Source organism: Schistocerca serialis, chromosome 11, assembly GCF_023864345.2.
Source record: "Schistocerca serialis cubense isolate TAMUIC-IGC-003099 chromosome 11, iqSchSeri2.2, whole genome shotgun sequence".
NCBI lineage: Eukaryota > Metazoa > Arthropoda > Insecta > Orthoptera > Acrididae > Schistocerca > Schistocerca serialis.
Window position 1 is genome coordinate 117,234,011 of NC_064648.1, and position 26,421 is coordinate 117,260,431.

Sequence of the window (26,421 nt, forward strand, 5' to 3'; positions counted from 1 at the left end):
AAACATCTAATCCTTGGAGATGATAATCGTTATTATTATTATTTTTATTATTATTGAAACAGATACAAAACATTGGAAGACTGTACAATATGAATGAACTACTTTTGTTAACATTGTGATTGCTATTTTTAATGTAGTGTCTTTGATGAAAAGTTTTGGCTGGGTTTGTTTTATGTGTAGCACATAGTAAATTGTAATATAAATGTATAGATAAAAAATCTACTCACCAAGTGGTAGCAGGGGAACACACACACACAAAAAGATTTAAATTTTTACAAACTTTCGAAGCCATTGGCTTCTATTCCGGCAGAAGGGTTGAAGGGGAATGAAGAGGGGTGAAGGAAAAGGACTAGAGACATTTAGGGAAAGGGGTACAGTTCAGAAAAATCACCCAGAATCCTACATCAAGGGAGACTTAGTGGATGAGTAAATTGTATTGTGGAGTTGGTGTCATCTCAATATGTTTAGAAACAAATGTTATTAATAAAATATAGAGAAATGAAACAAATAAACTGAGACATTTCATTTAAAAAAAATACATATATTGAAACAAATATAATCATGAAATGTTTCTGCAAGCAGGACTGACTTACTAGAAAAACTATGTTGATAATGAGAATGAGTATTAATGGACAACCAATAGATGGTAAGTAAAAGATAATTTTTAATACCTTGAGATTAAATTCATGGGCAACCTATCCTTTTCCTCTTATTAGGTTTCAAGATATTGAGAAAATATGGTGCAATAAAACACAAAAGTTCTTGTGAGGTGTGCTATCTTAAGCCTTTACAGTATCATAATTTTCAACTCAGTAAAATAACAGGTGGGTTACAGGCTGCTGTTGTATGAATCAGAACTCTGTAAGACTCTGCACGGAGGTTTGATATTGCATAGAATTCTGTACTGTGGTCTATGTGCCGCTCCTTAGGCACTTTAAAAAAGTGTAAACCAAACAAAACTTATTTGTTACAATCACCACAAATATCTCATAATACTCAAATATGCACCTACATCAACTATCAAGAGATCCTCAATATCACTGAAGGTGAATCAGCAAAATCTTTTACACAAGTGATACCGCCACTCCTTGGTTTAAGTTGGTGGATAGGTAACAAACAACCCTTTTATACCACTTTACATCTTGAAATTTTCTTATGAGAAGAAATGAATAATTATTTTCAAAACATAATCTTATTAATGAAAGAGAATTAAAATTTTTTACATAAGATCATATTCATATGATTTGTCAATTAATGTGGACTATACGGTAGGTGCAAATGTTGACTGCCACAAAAATGTAGTATAGATTAGTTCACAGCCACTATACAATGAATAAAAAACTGGGAAAAGTTGTCAGTCAACCACTTTACTGTGACACATTAGCGTGTTTGCAAATACACATCAGATACATCCCAACATTTTTAATGTCTTCTAATCTTCCACAGATAAAAAAAACTAGAATATGAAAAAATTATCACTGAATTATTTCTTGAAGGATTCCAATTTGCAATAAATTGCCCATAACCGTATGCGATTATACGCATAATAATAAAGAAATCTATTTTACATATTTTATATGTGTGCTTGTTTGTGCCTACGAAAAAAAAAAAAATCACTTGTAGAGGTGACATGAAAGTTTGAAACATACTTTAATGTGACCCAAAGGGAAAAAAGATTAAGAAGTGCAGAATTACGTTATTGATCACTGATAGTGACGTTGCTAATAGTTAAAATGCGTGTATTCATAATAAATTAAAATTGGTACAAAAACATGAAGCATCAAATAGAAAACAAATAAATTTTTATTTCTAGATATTAAAAATAAATACAATATTAAAAACAATATTACTGATTTTCATTTAACAATAAGACATTTTGTGGTTTTGTACCAAATTTTAATGTATTATGAATGTTCAAGTTTACTTCCATTCACTGGTCAAAAGAAAAAGACCTTATTTTTTTTAGAAAACTATGATTCAATGTTTCTCAGATAACATATGAATTTCATAACATACAATTTAAAAAAGTAAAAAAGGTTGCATGTAGCAAAAATCAGACCAGTGACCTTTCCCTTACTGCTTCCACTACAAGGAAGTCTCTATTGACACTTCACAACTTTTTTAGCTTAACTGGACTTGGAAATGTTCAGAGTCAATTTTTTAAGTTATTCTGAGAAGTGCCTTGTAATCCTTTAGGAAACTGTGAGACCGTAACTTTTCCCGGTGAATTGAATGTTCAAATAGCTTACGGGTTTGCTGCCGGGTGACGTCGCAGACCACCGCCAATATTTTGACAGGAGCACACCCTGCCATTCTCAAGGCACAACTGCAAGGACGAAGCAATGTGCAAGGGAATTTAATACCTTCGTTCACAGAGGAGACACAAGAAAGATACCACACACAGAACAAGTAACCGCAGAGTCAACAAACTATCAAAGCTAACCAACATCAGAAATATCAATAGTGGCTATTAATCAACAGGTGAGGAAGCTTTAATTCTGTCCCTCTGTGTTTTTATGAGAGACAGACCTGGATTCCAAGCAGCATTTAAACAAAATCCACCATCTCTGTTTTAATGTTGCTTGATAGTTTGATTTCAACAGTTTTCTTACTAACACTATCCCAATAGTGTATCGAACATAAGCGTCACACACGCTTACAACAGCTGAGCAAGTCCGCTATTGCAGAACATTGCCTTGACACCGGGCATCCTATGGAATACAAGAACATGGAGATTATGGCTTGCATGTCCAGCTATTGGGATAGTGTTATTAAGGAAGCTGTTGAAATCAAACTATTAAGACACCTTATAAACAGAGATGTTGGATTTTGTTTAAATGCTGCTTGGAATCCGGCGATGTCTCTCATCAAAACACAGAGGGGCAGAATTAGTGCTATCTCACCTGTCGATTAATAGTCACTATCGATATTTGTGATGTTGGTTAGCTTTGGTTGTGTATTGACTCCGCGGTTACTTGTTCTGTGTGTGGTATCTTCCTCCTCGCAGTTGTGCCTCGAGAATGGTAGGGTGTGCTCCTGTCAAAATATCGGTGGTGGTCGACGACATCACCTCGCAGCAAACCCGTAAGCTATTTGAACTTTAGGAAACTGTTGACAGAGCACTGACCTATGAATCCTGTAAGTATAATGGAAACAGGAGAGGTATAGCCTAGCAGGTTGCCTCGTTAGATGGGAAGGAGTGTGAAAACCTGCAAGCTGCAAGTTGCCACAGGATTCAGAACAACTACCTCTATGCAACATTTCATCCCATAAGAAATTCTGAGCCCCACTCTCGTACACAGGTCTGACAAACACGTTATTGAGGTGGCTCACCAAAGTCGCTGTCCGCGGGCCTCACAGAGTTTCCGTCTCCGGCGCCACGGTCGTCGCAGCCGTTGACGACGCTGACGGCGACACTACCCGGCCAGTCGCTGCCACTGCCTGCCAGCAGCTCCACAGACTCGTCTCGTACCCATGTTGGCACCTGTGCAAGTCAACCAATTGTCTCTGCTTTACCGGGAAATGCATCCCGACGAGAAGGTGTGGAGCAGAACCACTGCTCCAAAATTTCTAAGTCAATAATTATTTGGGCGGTATTATACATAATCATAGGAAAAGAAGAATTTAAAGACACAGATAAAAAGGTCAGTTACTTAGTTAAGGTATCTGTGCAAATAAATAATGGATAAAATCACTTGCCCGCAAAAGGCAAAGGTCCCGAATTTGAGTCTCAGTCCAGCACACACTTTGAATCTGCCAGGAAAGTTTCAATGGATAAAATGTTCTCCATTATGTCATCATCTCTGTGTTTTCTCAACCCATCCGTCACCTATTCACATGGCTACATGTCCCATCCATTCTCACTTCATTCTCTTTATGTCTCCCACTCCAGTATGTTCCCTGCCTCATCTGTTTTTTCCCTGTCTCTCCCAGTAATTCCCAGCATGCATCTCTCCATTGATCGTATGAATGCAAAGCGTCTGTTCTTACAGATGTGTTATTGATTAACCTGAGTGGGCAATTAATCCACAAGCTTCAGTATGGATGTACAATTATGTTTGATTTCCTGCAGGAATCTCGAAGTAGCAAGCAGAGGATATGGATGGAGACTAAAGATAGATGGCATTAGGTGGGAGTGTGGGTGCACTGGGAAATACTGAGATAGTCCACACATTTAGGATAAACACTGTGACAAGTTGGTGCAGTGGTTAATGCAACTGCCTGGTAAGCAGGAGATCCCAGGTTTGAGTCCCTGTCTGGAACACATTTTCACTTTTCCCCACTGATTCCACATGAAGTTCCAATGCAACTGATCATTAGTTCCTTCCCTTCCCTTCCCTTTCCTCTCCCCCCCCCCCCCCCCCACTCCAGCTTCAATTACATTATCTACATTGATTATTGAGCAATTGTAATGTAACAGACTGAGTCTCACATATAGTGATACATGATACATCTCATTACTAATGATCACGATGCACAATCATTAACACATTATGTGATACACAGCCTATAACAAATAACTGGATATACTGTATCATTTGTTGTGATGTCTTATACCTACATTTATGCTTATTTCTTTTGTTGTTAATCACCATCATCTGTTACCTGCTATATTAGGACGTCGTTTGCCTCTCCATTTTCTGTGATCCACTGCTTCCTTCTTACGGCTGCTGTATGGTGTACCACCCCATCATGTCATCCAGTATCTGGAATCTCTTCCTTCCTCGCTTTCTCTTCCCTTCTACATAACCTTCTAACACCGTTTTTATCAGTTCGTCATTCTTTCTTAATATGCCCAATCGAATTCCTTTTTCTTCTCTTTGTTACATCTAGTGACTGTCTTTTCTCTCCCACTATTCTCAGTACCTCTTCATTTTTTACTCTGTCCATCCAACTTATTCTTTCCATCCTCCGCCATGTCCAGATCTCAAAAGCCTCCAGCCCTTCTCTACCTTTCTTCCTCATAGTCCATGTTTCGGTGCCATATAGGAGAACACTCCATACAAGACATTTTATGAGTCTCTTCCTGAGTTCTCTGTCCAGACCGCTACAGAAAATTCTCCTTTTCTTATAAAATGCCTCTTTTGCCATTGCTATCCTTGTTTTAATTTCTGTGGTGCACTTCCAGTTGGTGTCTATCCTGCTTCCAAGATACTTAAAATTTTGCACCTGTTCTAGTTTTTCTCCATTCAGCACAATTTTTAGTTCCTTATTTCCTCCTATTGCCAATACTTTTGTTTTATTTGTGTTAATTTTCATTCCATATTTTTTTCCGTTAGTTGCAATGGTGTCCACCAAATCCTGTAATTCTTTTTCCCCTGTGGCTAGAAGGACCATGTCATCAGCAAATCTCAAGCACCCTACTCTTCTTCCTCCAATTTCTACTCCTTTGTCATCTAATGAGCATTGGTCAATCATACTTTCCAAGTAGAGGTTGAAAAGAGTAGACAGCATCCTTGTCTTACTTCTTTTCCTAGTCCGATCCAGTTTGTACTTTCTCCTCTCACTTTAATTGAGGCTTTTTGATTAAGATATAATGAGTTTACAAGTCTTCTGGTTTTCCAGTCTACTCTCTTTTCCCTCATTATAGTTGGCAGGTTGTCCCAAACCACACTGTCAAATGTCTTTTCTAGATCAATGAAGTCTTTTCCTTTTTCAATAAACCTTTCCCCCAAGATTCGTAGGAGCCCTATTGCATCTCTAGTGCCTGTACTCTTTCTAAAGCCAAACTGCTCCTCGCCAAGATTCTCCTCCATTGCTTTTTCAAGTCTCTTATTAATTATTCTTAACATCACTTTGGCTGCATGTAAAATGAGGCCAATTGTCCTGTGCTTGCTGCATTTCTCGGTTCCTTGTTTTTTCAGAAATGGAATCATTACTGTTGTCAGAAAGTCCTCAGGGCATTCAGCACTGCCATATATTTTATTACACTTATTGTTAATATTCGTTATCCAATACTATTTGGAGCAATTAAATGTCCTGCAAATTACAGGTTATTAATGCTATTTCATTTACTGCAATATGCTAGTTAAAATTTTCATATATGCACATTCCTAGTTTGTTGAAAAGATAATTTCTAATGCACAAAGATGATGGTTGCTCAGACAGTACAGTTTTGTAAAACTAACAAATGCAAAGTTCTAGCAAAACAATAATATCATGTCTGATTGCTATAATATGACTCTACAAATGGCAGTAATTAAAATAATTAAGCACCTTAGAACCAATCTGTATATTTTATAGTAATTGTTAAAAAGATTTATTGTACAAAGTTAAGCATGGAAAAACAATGTAATGTTACATCTGCCCAGTAATTCACAATATTCTTGTCTCCAATGATCACTGGAGCAACCCTCAGTTTTTTTGTGGTCTTCACCATAAAATTAGTTTACTTTGCATATTTATTTTCATTGTCACGTATAATAATTTTTCTGGGGGGAATTGCATACACAGACACAAAGCGCAGATTGCACAGAAACGTGCTGCAAGGATCATATCTCTGGTGACTCAGACCTCAGCTTCATGTAGGCAACTGTTAAATGAAAATAGTCATACAATCAATAGTCTGTCAATACAATAAACAGCTGGGATGGTTTCTCCTTCATTAAGTAGGTAATGTAGTCATCATTAATTTGGTGGACTTTTGTGAAATTTCTTCTACATCCTACTCTAATAACAGAAACCTACCTCAACACATGGCAGCAAAGTATAAGTTTAGAAAATGGCCAACATTGATGTACGCATAACACAATGTTCTGTGACTGGATTTCTTACACAGTGAAATGCCTGGTCACAGTCATGAATGGCTGGTACAGTGTATGTCTACTTCACCGTAGAGAATCTGATGGTCAGACACAGTTGGCAGGTGCGATACGGACTGTGCAGCTTGTGACTGTGGTGACTTTGCACAATATCCAGTGTGTCAACCAAATCATTCACATTATGCCTGCCAGACAAAGACAGATAAATTGTGTCACTGGGTATCCACTGGTAAAGGCAACATTATCGACCAGTAAAGGCAATGTGATGGGCGTCATTGAAAAACTAGGCTACTCCAAGATTTGACCAACCAGAATAAAGGAGTGTGAAAACAATTGCATTCAGCCTGTTTCAGCACTTCAATTCAGCCCACTGAAAGCAGCTCACTGGGAGCACCACTTTGAAGATGCAGAGACCATGAAAAATTCTGAATGTCAGTGGCCGATGCAAGTATGTAGCCGAAGGGGGTAGTCCAGGTGGTCTGGACTCCCCCCCCCTCTCCCCCCAATCACCTAAATGAAATTACATATGACTTAGTTTCCATGTAGTGAAACTGAAAAATATTTTGATTTTCAATCATATGATGAGAAAGGGATGTTGTTGTTGTTGTGGTCTTCAGTCCTGAGACTGGTTTGATGCAGCTCTCCATGCTACTCTATCCTGTGCAAGCTCCTTCATCTCCCAGTACCTACTGCAACCTACATCCTTCTGAATCTGCTTAGTGTATTCATCTCTTGGACTCCCTCTACGATTTTTACCCTCCACGCTGCCCTCCAATACTAAATTGGTGATCCCTCGATGTCTCAGAACATGGCCTACCAACCGATCCCTGCTTCTAGTCAAGTTGTGCCACAAGCTCCTCTTCTCCCCAATTCTGTTCAATACCTCCTCATTAGTTATGTGATTTACCCCATCTAATCTTCAGCATTCTTCTGTAGCACCACATTTCAAAAGCTTCTATTCTCTTTTTGTCTAAACTATTTATTGTCCACATATCACTACCATACATGGCTACACTCCATACAAATGCTTTCAGAAACGACTTCCTGACATTTAAATCTATGCTAGATGTTAACAAATTTTTCTTCTTCAGAAAAGATTTCCTTGCCATTGCCAGTCTACATTTTATATCCTCTCTACTTCGACCATCTTCAGTTATTTTGCTCCCAAAATAGCAAAACTCCTTTACTACTTTAAGTGTCTCATTTCCTAATCTAATTCCCTCGGCATCACCCGACATAATCCGACTACATTTCATTATCCTTGTTTTGCTTTTGATGATGTTCATTTTATACCCTCCTTTCAAGACACTGTCCATTCCGTTCAACTGCTCTTCCAAGTCCTTTGCTGTCTCTGACAGAATTACAATGTCATCGGCGAACCTCAAAGTTTTTATTTCTTCTCCCTGGATTTTAATACCTACTCCGAACTTTTCTTTTGTTTCCTTTACTGCTTGCTCAATATAGACATTGAATAACATCGGGGAGAGGCTACAACCCTGTCTCATTCCCTTCCCAATCATGCTTCCCTTTCATACCCCTCGACTCTTATAACTGCCATCTGGTTTCTGTACAAATTGTAAGTAGCCTTTCGCTCCCTGTATTTTACCCCTGCCACCTTCAGAATTTGAAAGAGAGTATTCCAATCAACATTGTCAAAAGTTTTCTCTAAGTCTACAAATGCTAGAAACGTAGGTTTGCCTTTCCTTAATCTTTCTTCTAAGATAAGTCGTAGGGTCAGTATTGCCTCGTGTGTTCCAACATTTCTACGGAATGCAAACTGATCTTCCCCGAGGTCGGCTTCTACCAGTTTTTCCATTCGTCTGTAAACAATTCGCATTAGTATTTTGCAGCTGTGACTTATTAAACTGATAGTTCGGTAATTTTTACATCTGTCAACACCTGCTTTCTTTGGGATTGGAATTATTATATTCTTCTTGAAGTCTGAGGGTATTTTGCCTGTCTCATGAATCTTGCTCACCAGATGGTAGAGTTTTGTCAGGACTGGCTCTCCCAAGGCTGTCAGTAGTTCTAATGGAATGTTGTCTACTCCCGGGGCCTTGTTTCGACTTTCTGTCAAACTCTTCATGCAGTATCATATCTCCCATTTCATCTCCATCTACCTCCTCTTCCATTTCCATAACATTGTCCTCAAGATCATCACCCCTGTATAGACCCTCTATATAAGGGATAGGCACTATTTATATTCAGTAAGGACAACAACTGATTTAAACTACCTATACACTCACACCACTACCATCTGTTGTTCATCCCTATTTTAGCCAACACCAATTGTTGGCCTTGCTTGAGCTCAGATGTTGTTTTGTTAATCAGTTCAGTTCTTACTTGGAGTTGAATTTAATGTAAGTGCCACTGTTTATTGTTTTTGTGCTGTGTGCTGCTTTCTAATTATGGATAAGTATTTAACAAGAAAGAAGAGGAAATCCGATTTTGATTTGTCCACTAGCATTATGATAAGCTAAAAATATATACACACTATTGTAACAGCCTAATTACCAACCTATAGCTTTTTAATGTTAGCACTGGACTTATAATTTGGAGGCTTAGAATTTTGGGGTTGCAATATTTCAGAAGGCAGGGGAGTGGTAAAAACAATTACAAACATCATTAAATTAAATGATTAAAATCAGTGCAGCAAAATTCACTTGAATTTATCTGTGTTGCTAAAAGATTGTGGCAATCAACAAAAATATTGCTCAGGTGGCAAGGGTTGCATTTCTTTAAAACAAATTGCTCAATATTCTATCACAAGTAGTCCAAATGGGAAAATATCAGCCAATCTGGCTGCCTGGGTGGTACTCCATTATTAAAATCTTTCCTAATACAGAAGGATGGGGAGGAATTTATGGAGAGCAAAAGGGGCATGTGCTGACAGTATCTACAGTTTGTTTGTTTTTAAAATATTTTTTCAACAGGCTGCTTGAATTTGTCCAGGGCAACTGCACCAAGCATCCCTCCCTTCCTCTTTCATCCAAAATCTATTTATGATCTTGTAATAAGTGAAGTCAGCACTTCTATACACAATTAAATCTTAAAAGATGCATGCATTCACACACTATCAAGTGACTAAAAATGCACAATCAAAGGAGAAACAAGCAATGTCAGAATTCAATCTTTTGTTGTGATGCAGTTTATTTCATTTTAAAGCAATGTATAGCAACCAGTTTTTCCAAATTCCCCACAGACTGGGAGTAGCTCTGTGCGTTGAGCCACTGAGCTAGCAGTCCCAGAAAATGCCATATATGCTTTCACCAGTCAAATTTTGAATGATCTGAATAACCGAACACCACCCATAGGGATTTTTTGTGATCTCTCAAAGGCTTTTGATTGTGTAAATCATGAAATTCTGCTAGACAAACTCAAGTATTGTGGCATGAGTGGGACAGTGCACAAATTGTTTAATTGGTACCTAACTGGAAGAGTGCAGAAAGTTGAAATAAGCAGTTCTCATAATATGCAAAGATCAGCACATTCCTCAAACTGGGGAACTATCAATAATGGGGTTCCACAAGGGTTGGTCTTGGGTCCTTTGTTGTTCTTAATGTATATTAATGACTTGCCATTCTATACTCATGAAGAGGCAAAGTTAGTTCTCTTTGCTGATGATACAAGTATAGTAATCACACCTGACAAACAAGAATTAACTGATGAAATTGTCAATAATGTCTTTCAGAAAGTTACTAAGTGGCTCCTTGTAAACGGACTCTCACTGAATTTTGATAAGACACAGTACATACAGTTCCATACAGTAAATGGTATGACGCCGTTAATAAATACAGACCTTAATCAGAAGCATATAGCTAAGGTAGAATATTCCAAATTTTTAGGTGTGTCCATTGATGAGAGATTAAATTGGAAGAAACACATTGATGATCTGCTGAAACGTTTTGAGTTCAGCTACTTATGCAATAAGGGTCATTGCAAATTTTGGTGATAAACATCTTAGTAAATTAGCTTACTATGCCTATTTTCACTCACTGCTTGCATATGGCATCATATTTTGGGGTAATTCATCACTGAGGAATAAAGTATTTATTGCACAAAAGTGTGTAATCAGAATAATAGCTGGAGTCCACCCAAGATCATCCTGCAGACATTTATTTAAGGATCTAGGGACACTCACAGTAGCTTCTCAGTATATATACTCTCTTATGAAATTTGTTATTAACAACCAAACCCAATTCAAAAGTAATAACAGTGTGCATAACTACAATACTAGGAGAAAGGATGATCTTCACTATTCAAGATCAAATCTAACTTTGGCACAAAAAGGGGTGAATTATACTGCCACTAAAGTCTTTGGTCACTTACCAAATAGTATCAAAAGTCTGACAGATAACCAACAAGTATTTAAGAAGAAATTAAAAGAATTTCTGAATGACAACTCCTTCTACTCCATAGAGGCATTTTTAGATATAAGTCAAGAAAATAAAATTATTAAAAAAATAAAAAAAAACAAAAAATAAAAAAGTTGTTATATTAACTTAATTATGTTGTTAAATTTACTTAATTATGTCATGTATTGGAAAATTTGATTCGTTCCACATCATTACAAAATATCATATTCATGATCCATGGAACTAGTATTAACCTAATCTAATCTAATCTAATCTTGAAGGCACTGTGGCCTGAACCCGGCAACATTGCACATAGTTTTCTGTGGTTTCCCATTTTCGAATTAGGCAAATTCTGGCATTGGTCCCTTACTATAAGCCACAGTCAATTCCTTCCAAACACCCTTCTTTCCTGACAGATTCCAATTCCCTTGAAGATGCAGCCTCTCTGCTTAAATGAAAAGAGCTGCGTCAAAGGCGAGCTGAGCATCTCTTTGGAAACTCCTGGCAGTAAGCTGTATGATAAATAATCATCCAAATTCTCCTCATTTAGGCTCATGTGTTTGCCTGGATATACTTTCATGTAGAAAATGATCTGTCTTTCATTGTGAGAAGTGATAGGCGATACTTAAATGAGGAAATTTGGGAAGTGTAAGGTTGAATAATTCCAGATCTTTTGCATTTTTGACACCAAAGATTGTTCTAGCTTCCCTGTTGAACAGAGATCTCTTTACTCCAAAATCCCTGTTGGTAATAATCACGGTGTCTGAAGAAATAAGCACTTGTCCACTCCTTCTCACTTTCTCAGCTCCAATCAAGACTGAAAGAAGTAGAGTGTAAAATGACTTTGGAGGGTGAAGGGAGATTGTAGTTTGACTGCTTATTAGTGCTTTGCTGACATACACCACTGTTAGGTAACGATGTTATACACTCCTGGAAATGGAAAAATGAACACATTGACACCGGTGTGTCAGACCCACCATACTTGCTCCGGACACTGCGAGAGGGCTGTACAAGCAATGATCACACGCACGGCACAGCGGACACACCAGGAACCGCGGTGTTGGCCGTCGAATGGCGCTAGCTGCGCAGCATTTGTGCACCGCCGCCGTCAGTGTCAGCCAGTTTGCCGTGGCATACGGAGCTCCATCGCAGTCTTTAACACTGGTAGCATGCCGCGACAGCGTGGACGTGAACCGTAGGTGCAGTTGACGGACTTTGAGTGAGGGCGTATAGTGGGCATGCGGGAGGCCGGGTGGACGTACCGCCGAATTGCTCAACACGTGGGGCGTGAGGTCTCCACAGTACATCGATGTTGTCGCCAGTGGTCGGCGGAAGGTGCACGTGCCCGTCGACCTGGGACCGGACCGCAGCGACGCACGGATGCACGCCAAGACTGTAGGATCCTACGCAGTGCCGTAGGGGACCGCACCGCCACTTCCCAGCAAATTAGGGACACTGTTGCTCCTGGGGTATTGGCGAGGACCATTCGCAACCGTCTCCATGAAGCCGGGCTACGGTCCCGCACACCCTTAGGCCGTCTTCCGCTCACGCCCCAACATCGTGCAGCCCGCCTCCAGTGGTGTCGCGACAGGCGTGAATGGAGGGACGAATGGAGACGTGTCGTCTTCAGCGATGAGAGTCGCTTCTGCCTTGGTGCCAATGATGGTCGTATGCGTGTTTGGCGCCGTGCAGGTGAGCGCCACAGTCAGGACTGCATACGACCGAGGCACACAGGGCCAACACCCGGCATCATGGTGTGGGGAGCGATCTCCTACACTGGCCGTACACCACTGGTGATCGTCGAGGGGACACTGAATAGTGCACGGTACATCCAAACTGTCATCGAACCCATCGTTCTACCATTCCTAGACCGGCAAGGGAACTTGCTGTTCCAACAGGACAATGCACGTCCGCATGTATCCCGTGCCACCCACCGTGCTCTAGAAGGTGTAAGTCAATTACCCTGGCCAGCAAGATCTCCGGATCTGTCCCCCATTGAGCATGTTTGGGACTGGATGAAGCGTCGTCTCACGCGGTCTGCACGTCCAGCACGAACGCTGGTCCAACTGAGGCGCCAGGTGGAAATGGCATGGCAAGCCGTTCCACAGGACTACATCCAGCATCTCTACGATCGTCTCCATGGGAGAATAGCAGCCTGCATTGCTGCGAAAGGTGGATATACACTGTACTAGTGCCGACATTGTGCATGCTCTGTTGCCTGTGTCTATGTGCCTGTGGTTCTGTCAGTGTGATCATGTGATGTATCTGACCCCAGGAATGTGTCAATAAAGTTTCCCCTTCCTGGGACAATGAATTCACGGTGTTCTTATTTCAATTTCCAGGAGTGTATATTCACTTGATCAGAGCTGCGAGATCGTTGTTGAATAAAATTGTTTCGTTCTCTATGGAAATTTTTGGAATAAATGAAAAACATAAGTTTTGTTAACAAACTGGACCCCCACTCCTTTTTGATAAAATCATAGCTAAGTCCTTGGCTGAGGAAGTAGGACCATGACTTTTACTGCACAGGTGTACGTGATCTTGTTTCAAGGTGAAAACACACGATGGAGAAAGATGGTGATTATATTGAAAAATAACAAATTAATCATGTATATTGTAGCTTGTATCCTAAAAATATGGCATTCAGTTTCTTATAAAAGAAACATTTAAAAAAATAGGAGGTATTATTTTCTCACCGAGCCTTTTACATTTACTGTCTTATACAGTTCATTATGAATAATGATGCTCAATTAATAAATATAATGCTGCGAACAAAATAACCTATATAATCTACAAATTAAATTCACTCTGTCATAAAAGAAGCAAAGCATACAGCCATAAAAAATATTTTACCACCTCCCTCATGAATTAAATGTTCCAGCAGATAATGAAAGTTTTAACAAAAAACTGAAATCGTCCTTATTTGTCATCTTCCTCTACTCGATGACCTGTGAGTAGATAGTATGTGTGTGGTTGGGTTATGTTTATCACATTTTGTCTTACATTAAGATTAAGACAAAGAAATCAAGTTACGCAAATGACCTGCATGTAGCAAACTTTCCTCATTATTTGTACGAGGGGGGATCAAATATAAATGGGATTTTTGTTCCTGAACTTCAACTGTTGGTAGGACTGGCCCCGCACTTCTGCTCTGCTTAGGTGGGACCGTTAGAAGTGAGGAGAGCGTGCTGTTAGACATTGCCTGCCATTTCGTCAGTAACACTCACGATGTCTGAGCAACAGGTGCACCCCTCCATTGCGCAACTCGTAATTATCAAATTTTTTGCTCGTGAAGGAGATATAGCAGTGGAAATTTGCCAAAGATTGACTGCACAGTTCGGTGATAAAACATTATCAAGGATGCGTGTGTTTGTCTGGCATAAAAAGTTCAAGAAAGGACAAGAGCATGTGGAAAATCAGCAACACAATTTCCGTCCTCGGACCAGCATTGCGGACAAAAACATTCGTGCGGTTAAAGGCATTACTGACAACGATCGATGGGCGCGAGTATCCGAAATTGCACTAAAAGTCGGAATCAGTTATGGGAGCTGTCAAACAATCTTTACCTACAGTTCCATTAAGTGTTTTCCAGATGGGTCCCTAAACGTTTGACCGAAAATCTGAAATTGAGACATCTGGAGGTATATCAGAGGCTTACAGCAAAGTTTGCAGAAGAAGGTGATGCATTTTTGAGTTGGATCGTCACCTGCGACGAAACGTGGGTTCACCACTGCAGTCCAGAATCCGAACGAGCCACTAAGGAGTGACAGAGAAAAGGGGAGGCAGCACCAGTGAAAACCAAGACTCGACTGTCAGCTGGCAAGGTTCTTTCAACCATTTTTTTTGATCAGTGAGGCATTTTGCTGATCGATTTATTGCAAGAGCGATCCACAATCAATGCTGCTTACAATGGCAAATGGTTAAACAATGCGAGTGCTACATATTTCCGCTAAAGATGAGACCAATCGATTCGACAGGTCATCCTCCTCCAAGACAATGCGGACCCAATACTGCAGCTCTAACTGTCTCCAAGCTACAGGAAATGCCCTGGACTACACTAGATCATCCCCCTTACAGCTCGGATGTATCGCTATGCGATTTCCATTTATTTGGACTGCTTGAAGAAGCCTAGGAGAGTGACAATTTGAAGGTGACGAGAGTGTGGAAGCATTCGTGCGCGACTGGCTGGTAACACAACCCAGTTATTTTTATGGTGAGGGCATCAAAAAGCTGCCAATACACTGGGACTAATACATTTCCAAAGCAGGAGACTATGTGGAAAAATAAATTACAACTGCTTTGAGTTTTTCAATAAATGAATTTAAATAAAAAATAAAATCCTGTTTGTATTTGATCTGCCCTTGTACCAGGTGTACCTGTATGAAATGAGCATTTTTTTGTGAAAATGAAACACTAATTTTGAATTGAAAAGTAAAAACATTTTATTCAAAGTACTGACCTTTGCTTTCTATACATTTTGACCACCTTTCTGGCAATTTGTGTACACCACGCCAATAGAAATGTTCGTCTTTTGAAGCAAACCAATCAGACACCCAATTTTCGGCTTCTTCGTAGGAACTGAAGTGTTCCTCAGCCAATGTGTGTCCCATTGATGAACACAAATGATAGTCAGAAGGGGCCAAGTCCGGTGAGTATGGTGGGTGGGGTAGCAGCTCCCAGCCAAGTGTTCTGATTGTATCCTGAACCAGTTTTGCTTTGTGTGCAGGTGCATTGTTGGGTCAAAAAATTACTTTGCCATGTCTTCTGGCCCATTCTGGTCTTTTTTCGATCAATGCATAGTTCAAATTGATCATTTGTTGTCTGTAGCGATTAGCATTCACAGTTTCACCAGGTTTTAGAAGCTCATGATACACCACACCTTTCTGATCCCACCAAACACAGAGCATTGTCTTCTTGCCGAATCGATCTGGTTTTGCAGTCGATGTTGATGGTTGTCCCGCATTGGCCCACGATTTTTCCTGTTTAGGATTCTTAAAATAAATCCATTTTTCATCACCAGCAACAATTTGATGTCTTTGAAGCGAAATTTGACAAATGGTTTTTCAGTTTTCCATTCGTCTTTCATTCAATTTGTGTGGCACCCATTTTCCACACTTTTGGATCTTTCCCATAGCTTTCAAATGGTCAGAAATTGTTTGTTGTGCAACATTTAGCATTGCTGCCATTTGCTTCTGACTCAAAGTATCATCTTCATCCAATATTGCTTGCATCTCAACATCTTCGAACTTTTTTGGTGGTCTTCCACGCTCTTCATTTCTCACATCAAAATCACTATTTCTGAACCATTGAAGCCATCTTCTGCATGTTGCTTCTGATAGAGCACGATCACCATATGCCTCGACAAGCATTCGATGTGACTGTGCAGCACTTTTTTTCAACGAAAACAAAAAATTAATGCTTTCCGCAAATCATCACTTTCTGGTACAAAATTCGACACTGTTAACGCGATGAAAACATATGATGTTGTTTGTTCCATGATTTGATGTATACTAAATATCTTCGATAGATGTCATACCAACCAAACAAAAAAAAAAAATTAAGTCTCATTCACAACAAATGTCCCCTATCGACACATTTGTATCTTAATGCTCATTTCATACCCGTACACCTGGTAAATCTAAAGACATGAGCTGCCTCATACGTGCCCTATGGAACATGCAAAATAACCAAACTAAACTAAACCAAAACAAACTAAGCCGGCTCCCCGGTAACTTGACCACACAGCCCACTAGCCCACGCATGCCTCACCTTGAGCACACTGTGCTGCATTCCGGCGCGGTCCCGGGAGACAGAGATGTGCGGAGCCAGCGGGTGCGCCGCTCTCGGCCGGCCTTCCAGCTCCAGAAGTGCGCTCTGGACTTTGAAGCGTGCAGCCTCCAGGTACGCCAGCATGGAACGTGCCTGGAATCCAAAGGCGAGTGCTACGTAATGCAACAGCCACAGATTTTGTATAGGAGTATGGGATACACAATCTTTAATGAACTACTCGATAAATTGTCTATTTTATAATGTTATAGTGTACGATTGTGTTTATTATTTTCCCATTTATTACTTATTAGCTAACATTATTTCTAAGACTTCAATGTCCTTTGATAAAAATTAGTTATACTATTTCATTTGCAAAATTACAAAACTGGATAATTTAGTATTTCATGTACACAGATTTCCATTCTGCCAAAACAATAATTTCAAAATTAGAAAAATAATAATTTACTTGTCTGATGTAATTCTTGCATAAAATATATTAAAATGATTAACAGAAAGTTCTAAAGAAAACGTTGCATAATAACACGTTCAATTATTCAAATAGTGAACAGTTCAGTAGATAATAATCTATAACATGGTTTACAAAGAATTTGGTTCTATTAAATATATTAACATAAGCATTGCCACCTCTGTAAATGTTGACAATTAAAACGATTATGCACTTTGGCAGGAATTCACATATTTCAAAAGCAACTGCTCAAAATCAATATTTTAAGAAATTTCATATCAAAAAGAAATAATTGTACAAAAAAGCAAGTAGTGTCACACATTTTCTCCGTTATTGTAAAACTTACGGTCATGTAAGTTTTTGCGAATATGTCACATTTCATTGTAACTTCCTAAAAGTATTAATACTCTTAAAAATAAATGAACTTGTCATCAAAAATTGTTACTTTTCATAACAGTGCTGCTGCAAGACCAAATAAGTCAGCTGTTACAATCAGTTGCTGGTCAGACATTAAAGTATGGCCGACACAAGTTGTAGTTTAAATAAAAAATGCAACAATTATTTAATCAGTCTGTGAAAAGTTTATGAAGATATGTTAGAAGATTACGGCAATACATCATTATGTGAGTTAACAGTCAGTGTTTCATTCCATAGATTGAAAATAATACATGGATCTCTTGCTAAAAATAAATATTGAGCCAACTTGTTCAGATAAGTGTTATTAGGAGGAGGACAGGTACTTTGGAAAAAGGTACTGCTTTATCTTCTTATAATAATCAGCCACTGCTTTTATCGAATACTTTAAAGAAAGTATTTACTATTAGCACTATTATCAGAGACTACAGAAAATGTGAAGATATCGAACAGAAAATTTTTTGCAGAAGGATGGATTCAGCATATAGAAAAGTCAAAAAAACTTTAAAGTGTATTTATGAGCAAAGGAATCAAGGAAGAAAGAGTGTTAGACAAATGTAGAGGAGAGAGGTGGAAAGGGTGCACTGTGAGCCTCAAAGACGGGGAGGAATTTTTTGCTGATGTGATAGAAGCAGAAATGGGAAATGATGTGGAAGACATTTCAGTGTTAGAGTTCACAGAGCAATGGAAGACTTGAGACCAAATGAGGTGGAAGGCACAGATAACAGCAGAAATTATGAGATCATTGAAGGTAGTAGGAACCAAACAACTACAAAAGTTAGTGTGTAGAATGTGGCACTGAAGAGATAACACTTTCGAAGGATGTCAAACACACAATCTAGAAGACAGAAAGGGCAGATAAATGTGAGAACTACAGCACAATCAGCTCGACTGGCTCATACACCCCATTTACTTCTTCTCAGATGAGTGAACTAAGGACTACACGCCAATCTCACTTCCACATTCACTATTCTTTTGTTTTCTTCCAGTACTCTTTCATTTGTTCACTATGTTTGTTCTCCCTCTCTTTTGACCACTTCAGATGAAGTCCATTGCCTCCCCCACCCCCCACCCCCCTTCCCACCATTCTGCTATCTTGGAATCCTTCCATATTCAATACTTTTGCCCTAAACACTTCTCTGTCACTTGTTTCTTGCATTTTTATATTGTTTTTCTAAATCCTTTTTGTAGTCAGTGGATCCAACTAACCAACTTTTTATACCAGAAATATTTGAAGATCTTCTTGGTTAATCTACTGTCTTCCATTTGATACAAATGCTAAAAAATATTGGTCTTATTTCATTACTTCTGATATGATTTATGATTTATATATTTCAGTAAACTGCATGAGTACTTTGTAACAGCCAACATTCCACAGTTTTTCGTGTGCATGTGCCTAATACTTTCCTAATGACTTACTTTCCTAGTATTTCTAATTTATCTAAACAACAATTTTATGAGAAGGAAAGTTGCTATTCACCATACAGCGGAGATGCTGAGTCGCAGATAGGCAAAAAAGAAAATATTTTCACACTTAAAGCATTCGGCCAATGGCCTTTGTCAACAATAAAAACACATACAAACAATAAAAACACATACGTGCACACACACACACACACACACTCATGCAAAAACAACTCACACACACGACTGCAGTCTCAGGTAACTGAACCCACTCTCTCTCTCTCTCTCTCTCTCTGTGTGTGTGTGTGTGTGTGTGTGTGTGTGTGTGTGTGTGTGTTAGTACTAGTGCCTAACAATTTTAATTGTATCTTACAGCACTGAGGATGGCCACTGAGTGACCGAAAATCGATTTTGTGGATAATAAAACAAAAAAATATGACCAAGGCTGTTTCTCCTTCCAATCCTCAATGACTGTTCAGCGAACATTGCTGCATATGGACTTTCACAGCAAATTCATGGTGGACAATGCTCTGACATCAAAGAAGACAATGAGCACAGTTTTAATCCTGGACTTGCTCATGCGTACCTTCAAAGGGACACGGCGGCGATGGGGTGGCCACTCTGAACTCTGCCTTTTTGTCTCAGGGTCGCAGTCAAAAATCCACAACTCATCACCAGCGATAACTGAGCTTAAAAAATGAGGATCATTTTCTCACATTTCCAACAATTCTCCGCACCGAAGCACTCGCGTGTGCTTGTGTTCGTCGGTCAACACTTTTGGGACGAGTTTGGCACACACCTTTCTCATGTTCAAATCTTCGGTCCCAATGCGGAAAACGGTTGTTTTTGAGATGTTTAGAGTTTGTGCTACGAGTTGAAGGCTCAGCTGTCTGCCAGAGTTCAAGCAATCGCGCGCACACACGTCACATTTTCGTCGACTCGTGCGGTTGATGGCTGTCCACTGCGAGGTTCGTCAGTGATCTCCTCTCGGCCCTCTGTGAATGACTTGTGCCATCGGAAAACTTGTGATCTGGACAAGCAATCAGTCCCAAAGGCATGCTGAAGAAATGAAAACGTTTCGGTGGCGGACTTCCCAATTTTAACGCAAGATCTGACAACGTACCGTTGCTCTACAGAATTATCCGTTGTGTTGTGTTACATAAACTCAAAATGGGGTTGACGGAAGCACATATCCTGACTCTCTGGCAGCTCACAACCGAATGAGACAAAGAGCGTTTTGAAGCTAACACCCCCCCTACACTTAGCGCACGAGGTTACAACACGCTGTGGTGTACCGTTGTGTCAGAACCAACTTGGTCGCATTTGTTATGGAACGCACTAATATATATAATAGAGGGAAACATTCCACGTGGGAAAAATATATATAAAAACAAAGACGATGAGACTTACCAAACAAAAGCACTGGCAGGTCGATAGACACACAAACAAACACAAACATACAAACAAAATTCTAGCTTTCGCAACAAACGGTTGCTTCATCAGGAAAGAGGAAAGGAGAGGGAAAGACGAAAGGATGTGGGTTTTAAGGGAGAGGGAAAGGAGTCATTCCAATCCTGGGAGTGGAAAGACTTACCTTAGGGGGAAAAAAGGACAGGTATACACTCGCACACACACACATATCCATCCACACATACAGACACAAGCAGACATATTTAGGTCTTTAAATATGTCTGCTTGTGTCTGTAAGTGTTGATGGATATGTGTGTGTGTGCGAGTGTATACCTGTCCTTTTTTCCCCCTAAGGTAAGTCTTTCCGCTCCCAGGATTGGAATGACTCCTTACCCTCACCCTAAAAACCCACTTCCTTCCGTCTTTCCCTCTCCTTCCCTCTTTCCTGATGAGGCAACAGTTTGTTGCAAAAGCTTGAATTTTGTGTGTATGTTTGTGTGTCTATCGACCTGCCAGCGCTTTCGTTCGGTAAGTCACCTCATCTTTGTTTTTTTATATATAATTTTTCCCACGTGGAATGTTTCCCTCTATTATATATATATATATATATATATATATATATATATATATATATATATATATATATATATATATATATATATTTGTTGTTGTGGTCTTCAGTCCTGAGACTGGTTTGATGCAGCTCTCCATCTCTCCATGCTACTCTATCCTGTGCATGCTTCTCCCAGTACTTTATCTAAACATCCTTCTGAATTTGCTTAGTGTATTCATCTCTTGGTCACCCTCTACCATATTTACCCTCCATGCTGCCCTCCAATGCTAAATTTGCGATCCCTCGATGTCTCAGAACAAGTCCTACCAACCGATCCCTTTTTATAGTCAAGTTGTGCCACAAACTCCTCTTCTCCCCAATTCTATTCAATACCTCCTCATTAGTTATGTGATCTACCCCATCTAATCTCCAGCATTCTTCTGTAGCACCACATTTCGAAAGCTTCTATTCTCTTCTTGTCCAAACTATTTATTGTCCATGTTTCACTTCCATACATGGCTACACTCCATACAAATACTTTCAGAAACGACTTCCTGACACTTAAATCTATACTCGAAGTTAACAAATTTCTCTTCTTCAGAAACGCTTTCCTTGCCATTGCCAGTCTACATTTGATATCCTCTCTACTTCAACCCTCATCAGTTATTTTGCTCCCCAAATAGCAAAACTCCTTTACTACTTTAAGTGTCTCATTTACGAATCTAATTCCCTCAGCATCACCCGACTTAATTTGCCTACATTCCATTATCCTTGTTTTGCTATCCTTCTTTCAAGACACTGTCCATTCCGTTCAACTGCTCTTCCATGTCCTTTGCCGTCTCTTACAGAATTACAATGTCATTGGCGAACCTTAAAGTTTTTATTTCTTCTCCATGGGCTTTAATACCTACTCCGAATTTTTCTTTTGTTTCGTTTACAGCTTGCTCAATATACAGATTGAATAATATCGGGGAGAGACTACAACCCTGTCTCAATCCCTTCCCAACCACTGCTTCCCTTTCATGTCCCTTGACTCTTATAACTGCCATCTGGTTTCTGTACAAATTGTAAATAGCTTTTCTTTCTCTTTTTTGGACCCCTGCCGCCCTAGGTATTTGAAAGAGAGTATTCCAATCAACATTGTCAAAAGCTTTCTCTAAGTCTACAAATGCTAGAAACGTAGGTTTGCCTTTCCTTAATCTTTCTTCCAAGATAAGTCGTAGGGTCAGTATTGCCTCATGTGTTCCAACATTTCTACGGAATCCAAACTGATCTTTCCCGAGGTCGGCTTCTATCAGTTTTTCCATTTGTCTGTAAAGAATTCGCATTAGTATTTTGTAGCTGTGACTTATTAAACTGATAGTTCGGTAATTTTCACAGCTGTCAACACCTGCTTTCTTTGGGATTGGGATTATTATATTCTTCTTGAAGTCTGAGGGAGTTTTGCCTGTCTCATACATCTTGCTCACCAGATGGTAGAGTTTTGTCAGGACTGGCTCTTCTCCCAAGGCCATCAGTAGTTCTAATGGAATGATGTCTACTCCAGGGGCCTTGGTTCGACTCAGGTCTTTCAGTGCTCTGTCAAACTCTTCATGCAGTATTGTATCTCCCATTTCATCTTCATCTACATCCTCTTCCATTTCCATAATATTGTGATCATGAACATCGCCCTTGTATAGACCATCATATACTCCTTCCACCTTTCTGCTTTTCCTTCTTTGCTTAGAATTGGGTTTCCATCAAAGCTCTTGATATTCATGCAAGTGGTTCTCCTTTCTCCAAAGGTCTCTTTAATTTTCCTGTAGGCAGTATCTATCTTACCCCTAGTGAGATAAGCCTCTACATCCTTACATTTGTCCTCTAGCCATCCCTGCTTAGCCCTTTTGCACTTCCTGTCAATCTCATTTTTGAGACGTTTGTATTCCTTTTTGCCTGCTTCATTTACTGCATTATTATATTGTCTCCTTTCATCAACTAAATGCAATCTTTCTTCTGTTACCCAAGGGTTTCTACTAGCCCTCGTCTTTTTACCTACTTTATCCTCTGCTGCCTTCACTACTTCATCCCTCAAAGCTACCCATTCTTCATCTACTGTATTCTTTCCCCCATTCCTGTCAATTGTTCCCTTATGCTCTCCCTGAAACACTGTACAACCTCTGGTTTAGTCAGTTTATCCAGGTCCCATCTCCTTAAATTTCCACCTTTTTGCAGTTTCTTCAGTTTTAATCTACAGTTCATAACCAATAGATTGTAGTGATAGTCCATATCTGCCCCTGGCAATGTCTTGCAATTTAAAACCTGGTTCCTAAATCTCTGTCTTACCATTATATAATCTATCTGATACCTTTTAGTATCTCCAGGGTTCTTGCATGTGTACAACCATCTTTCATGATTCTTAAACCAAGTGTTAGCTATGATTAAGTTATGCTCTGCGTAAAATTCTACCAGGTGGCTTCCTCTTTCATTTCTTAGCCCCAATCCATATTCACCTAATATGTTTCCTTCTCTCCCTTTTTCTACTCTTGAATTCCAGTCACTCATGACTATTAAATTTTCGTCTCCCTTCCCTACCTGAATAATTTCTTTTATAACAAACACAAACACACACACATGTATATATGGTTTGATTACATTAAGGTATAGGTTAGGTTAGGTTAGGTTATGCCCGTCTGGAAGTCTGTTAACATGTGGTGCAAATATGTGCAGTAAATTTGTCAAGGAGTTGTCGAGATTTTTGGTAATGATGTTGATGTATTTATATAGTAGTATAGATTAGTGTAATGACTGCTGTGCTTGTTTTCAACAGACTAATAACCAACAATGAAACAGGGGAGACTCAAAGAATGTTATTGTTGTGAAGGTGTGTATTGTGTAATTAGGTCTGGGAGCAGACCGAGCGAACACTGGAGCCTCCAGCTGGTACTCACGTGGTGCAGCTTATCGGCGACACTCTCGCCCCCGGAGTCCGCCGCCCCCGGTGATCCGCCGCCCCCGGCCCCAGTCCCCGAGTCAGAGGCGGAGGCCTTGAGTGCCCTGGCCAGTTGCTCGACGCCCTGCTTGCCGCGCCGCTCGCGCTCTAGGTCTTGCCGGATCAGCTGCAGCAGCTTTACCAGTGCCTGAGGACGGACATAACATGTTGAAACGAGACAAATTAAATCGTGGCATGGGATGGGGGCAGAAGCTCAACAATGGCAGGAGGCAGGAAATTGTTTTCAAGTGTCAACAAATGGGAATTGAATATGACTGGGGTCATCAAAAGTCGAATGAGGGAGTCACAGGCTTCTGTTCTGGGTCTGTAAGTTCTCTTGATGTAAGGAACTGATTTGAATCTGAGTGGGATTAAATGTGTCAGATACTTTAAAAAAATTTTAGCTCCAGTTCTATACCATAAATTGACTGGAAAGCACAGAAAAACAAGAATTACTCCACAACAAAATTGTGCAATGGTGTAACAGTCAAAAGGACAGACTGCATGTTTTGAACTGTTTTCTGTATAAAGATTAAATTTTATGGTCAGTTTAAAATAACTTATGAGTAAAAGCATATTAAACTGAAGCTTATTATTATGTAATTTCTTTTCTTTAAACACATTTTCATCATCTTTCAATAATTTAGCTTGTTTAATATAATTATGTGTTTTTTGGAAATTCTGTAAAAAAATGTAATAGTAGCACTCTTGCAATGTGGCTTACTGTCTTGTTATAGGAAGTGGCCACAAGGAAATCACAGGTGTATTTTCAGTTGCAGGATTCAGACACTACTGCTAAGGATAGTCTCGAGCAGATAAAAGATGCAGAGTTTGATTGTTTTGCAGGTGAAAGAAGCAGAGTAAAAATTGCAGAGTTCATGTGTTGAGTAGGCACAAGATAAAGAGTTCACGCGTGATGCAGAGTTCGTGTGTTCAGCAGATACAAGATGCGGAGGTCACATGTTGAGTAATTAAAAGGTGTGGAGCCCATATGTTGAATAGGTAAAAGATTGCAAGTTTGTGAGTTCTGCAGGTTGAAGTGTGTAGCTTGTGTGTAGCGGAGACAAAATTTGTGAGGTTCATTCGTTGATCAGGGTAAAGGTGCAGAGTTCATGCGTTGAGCACGTAAAAATTGGGGTGATAATGTGCTGAGCAGGTGAAAGATGTGGAGTTTGTATGTTGAGAAGCTAAGAGATGTTGACTTTACAGTCAGCTGAGAAGAGACATGTCCACGAATGGCTGCAAATGGTCTCGTAGAAGCTGAACATAGCCATTTCAGCTGGACCGTAGGACTCAGTTCATTCTACATAAACACAGCCCACACCATTATGCAGCCACCAACAGCTTGCACGGTGCCTTGTTGACAACTTGAGACTGTCGCTGCGTGGGATCTGTGCTGCAGTTGAACCCTTCCACCAGCTCTTACCAGCTGAAATTGGGACTCATCAGAGCATGCCATGGCTTTCATCACACTGTCCTAACAGATATGGTTGCTGTATATCCCACATTGTTTTCTGCTGTTATTTTGCACAGAGCTGCTTGTCTGTTAGCACTGACAACTCTACGCCAACGCCACAGCTCTTCGTTATTAAGTAAAGGCCGTCAGACCCAATGTTGTCTGTGGTGACAAGTATTGCCTGAAATTTGGTCTTCTCAACACACTCGTGATACGGTGGATCTCAGAATACTGAATTCCCTATAATGGTTTCCGGAATGGAATGTCTCATACATGTAGCTCCAACTACCATTCTGTGTTCCTAGTCTGTTATTTCCCATTGTGTGGCCCTAATCACATCGGAAAATTTTTCACGGGTCACCTGAGTACAAATGACAGGTCAGCCAATGCACTGCCCTTTTATGCCTCGTGTGGGCAATACTACCTTCATGTGTACGTGTGCATATCGCTATTCCACGACTTTTGTCACCTACCTGTAGCGCTGGGCAGGTAAAAGACGCAGAGTTTATGGTGTGAGCTGGTAAAATTTGTGGAGTTCGAGTGTGAAGCAGGTAAAAGTTGTGAGGTTTGTGTGTTGAGCAGGTAATACGTGGTTCACTCCAAAAGAAATGCCCCTATTTTTTTTTTTAATCCATCTTTTATTCTACATGTTTGAAAGTTTTACAGTGCGTAGATACATCCTTTAGGAACAATATTTTCATTTCTCCACATAATTTCCATCCCTCTAAACTGTGTTACGCCATCTAGGAACCAGCACCTGTAAACCCGCACGGTAAAATTCTGGACCAACCTGTTGGAGCCACTGTTTGGCAGGGCACACAAGGGAGTCTTCTTGTTCCACAAAGAGAGTCTTTCAGTTTCCCAA

The 26,421-nt window shown here is 39.8% G+C and overlaps 1 protein-coding gene across 1 annotated transcript in view; it reads right to left on the minus strand.

Moving 5' to 3' along the window:
• The window catches only part of LOC126426680 (nostrin), a 151,141-nt gene that overhangs the window by 11,171 nt on the left and 113,549 nt on the right, over positions 1-26,421 (minus strand). The window contains exons 9-11 of the mRNA XM_050088571.1: positions 24,060-24,248; positions 16,886-17,038; positions 3,334-3,484 (exon numbers count right to left, since the gene is read on the minus strand). Coding sequence (XP_049944528.1) covers positions 3,334-3,484; positions 16,886-17,038; positions 24,060-24,248 — 493 coding nt within the window. The remainder of the gene's footprint in view (positions 1-3,333; positions 3,485-16,885; positions 17,039-24,059; positions 24,249-26,421) is intronic.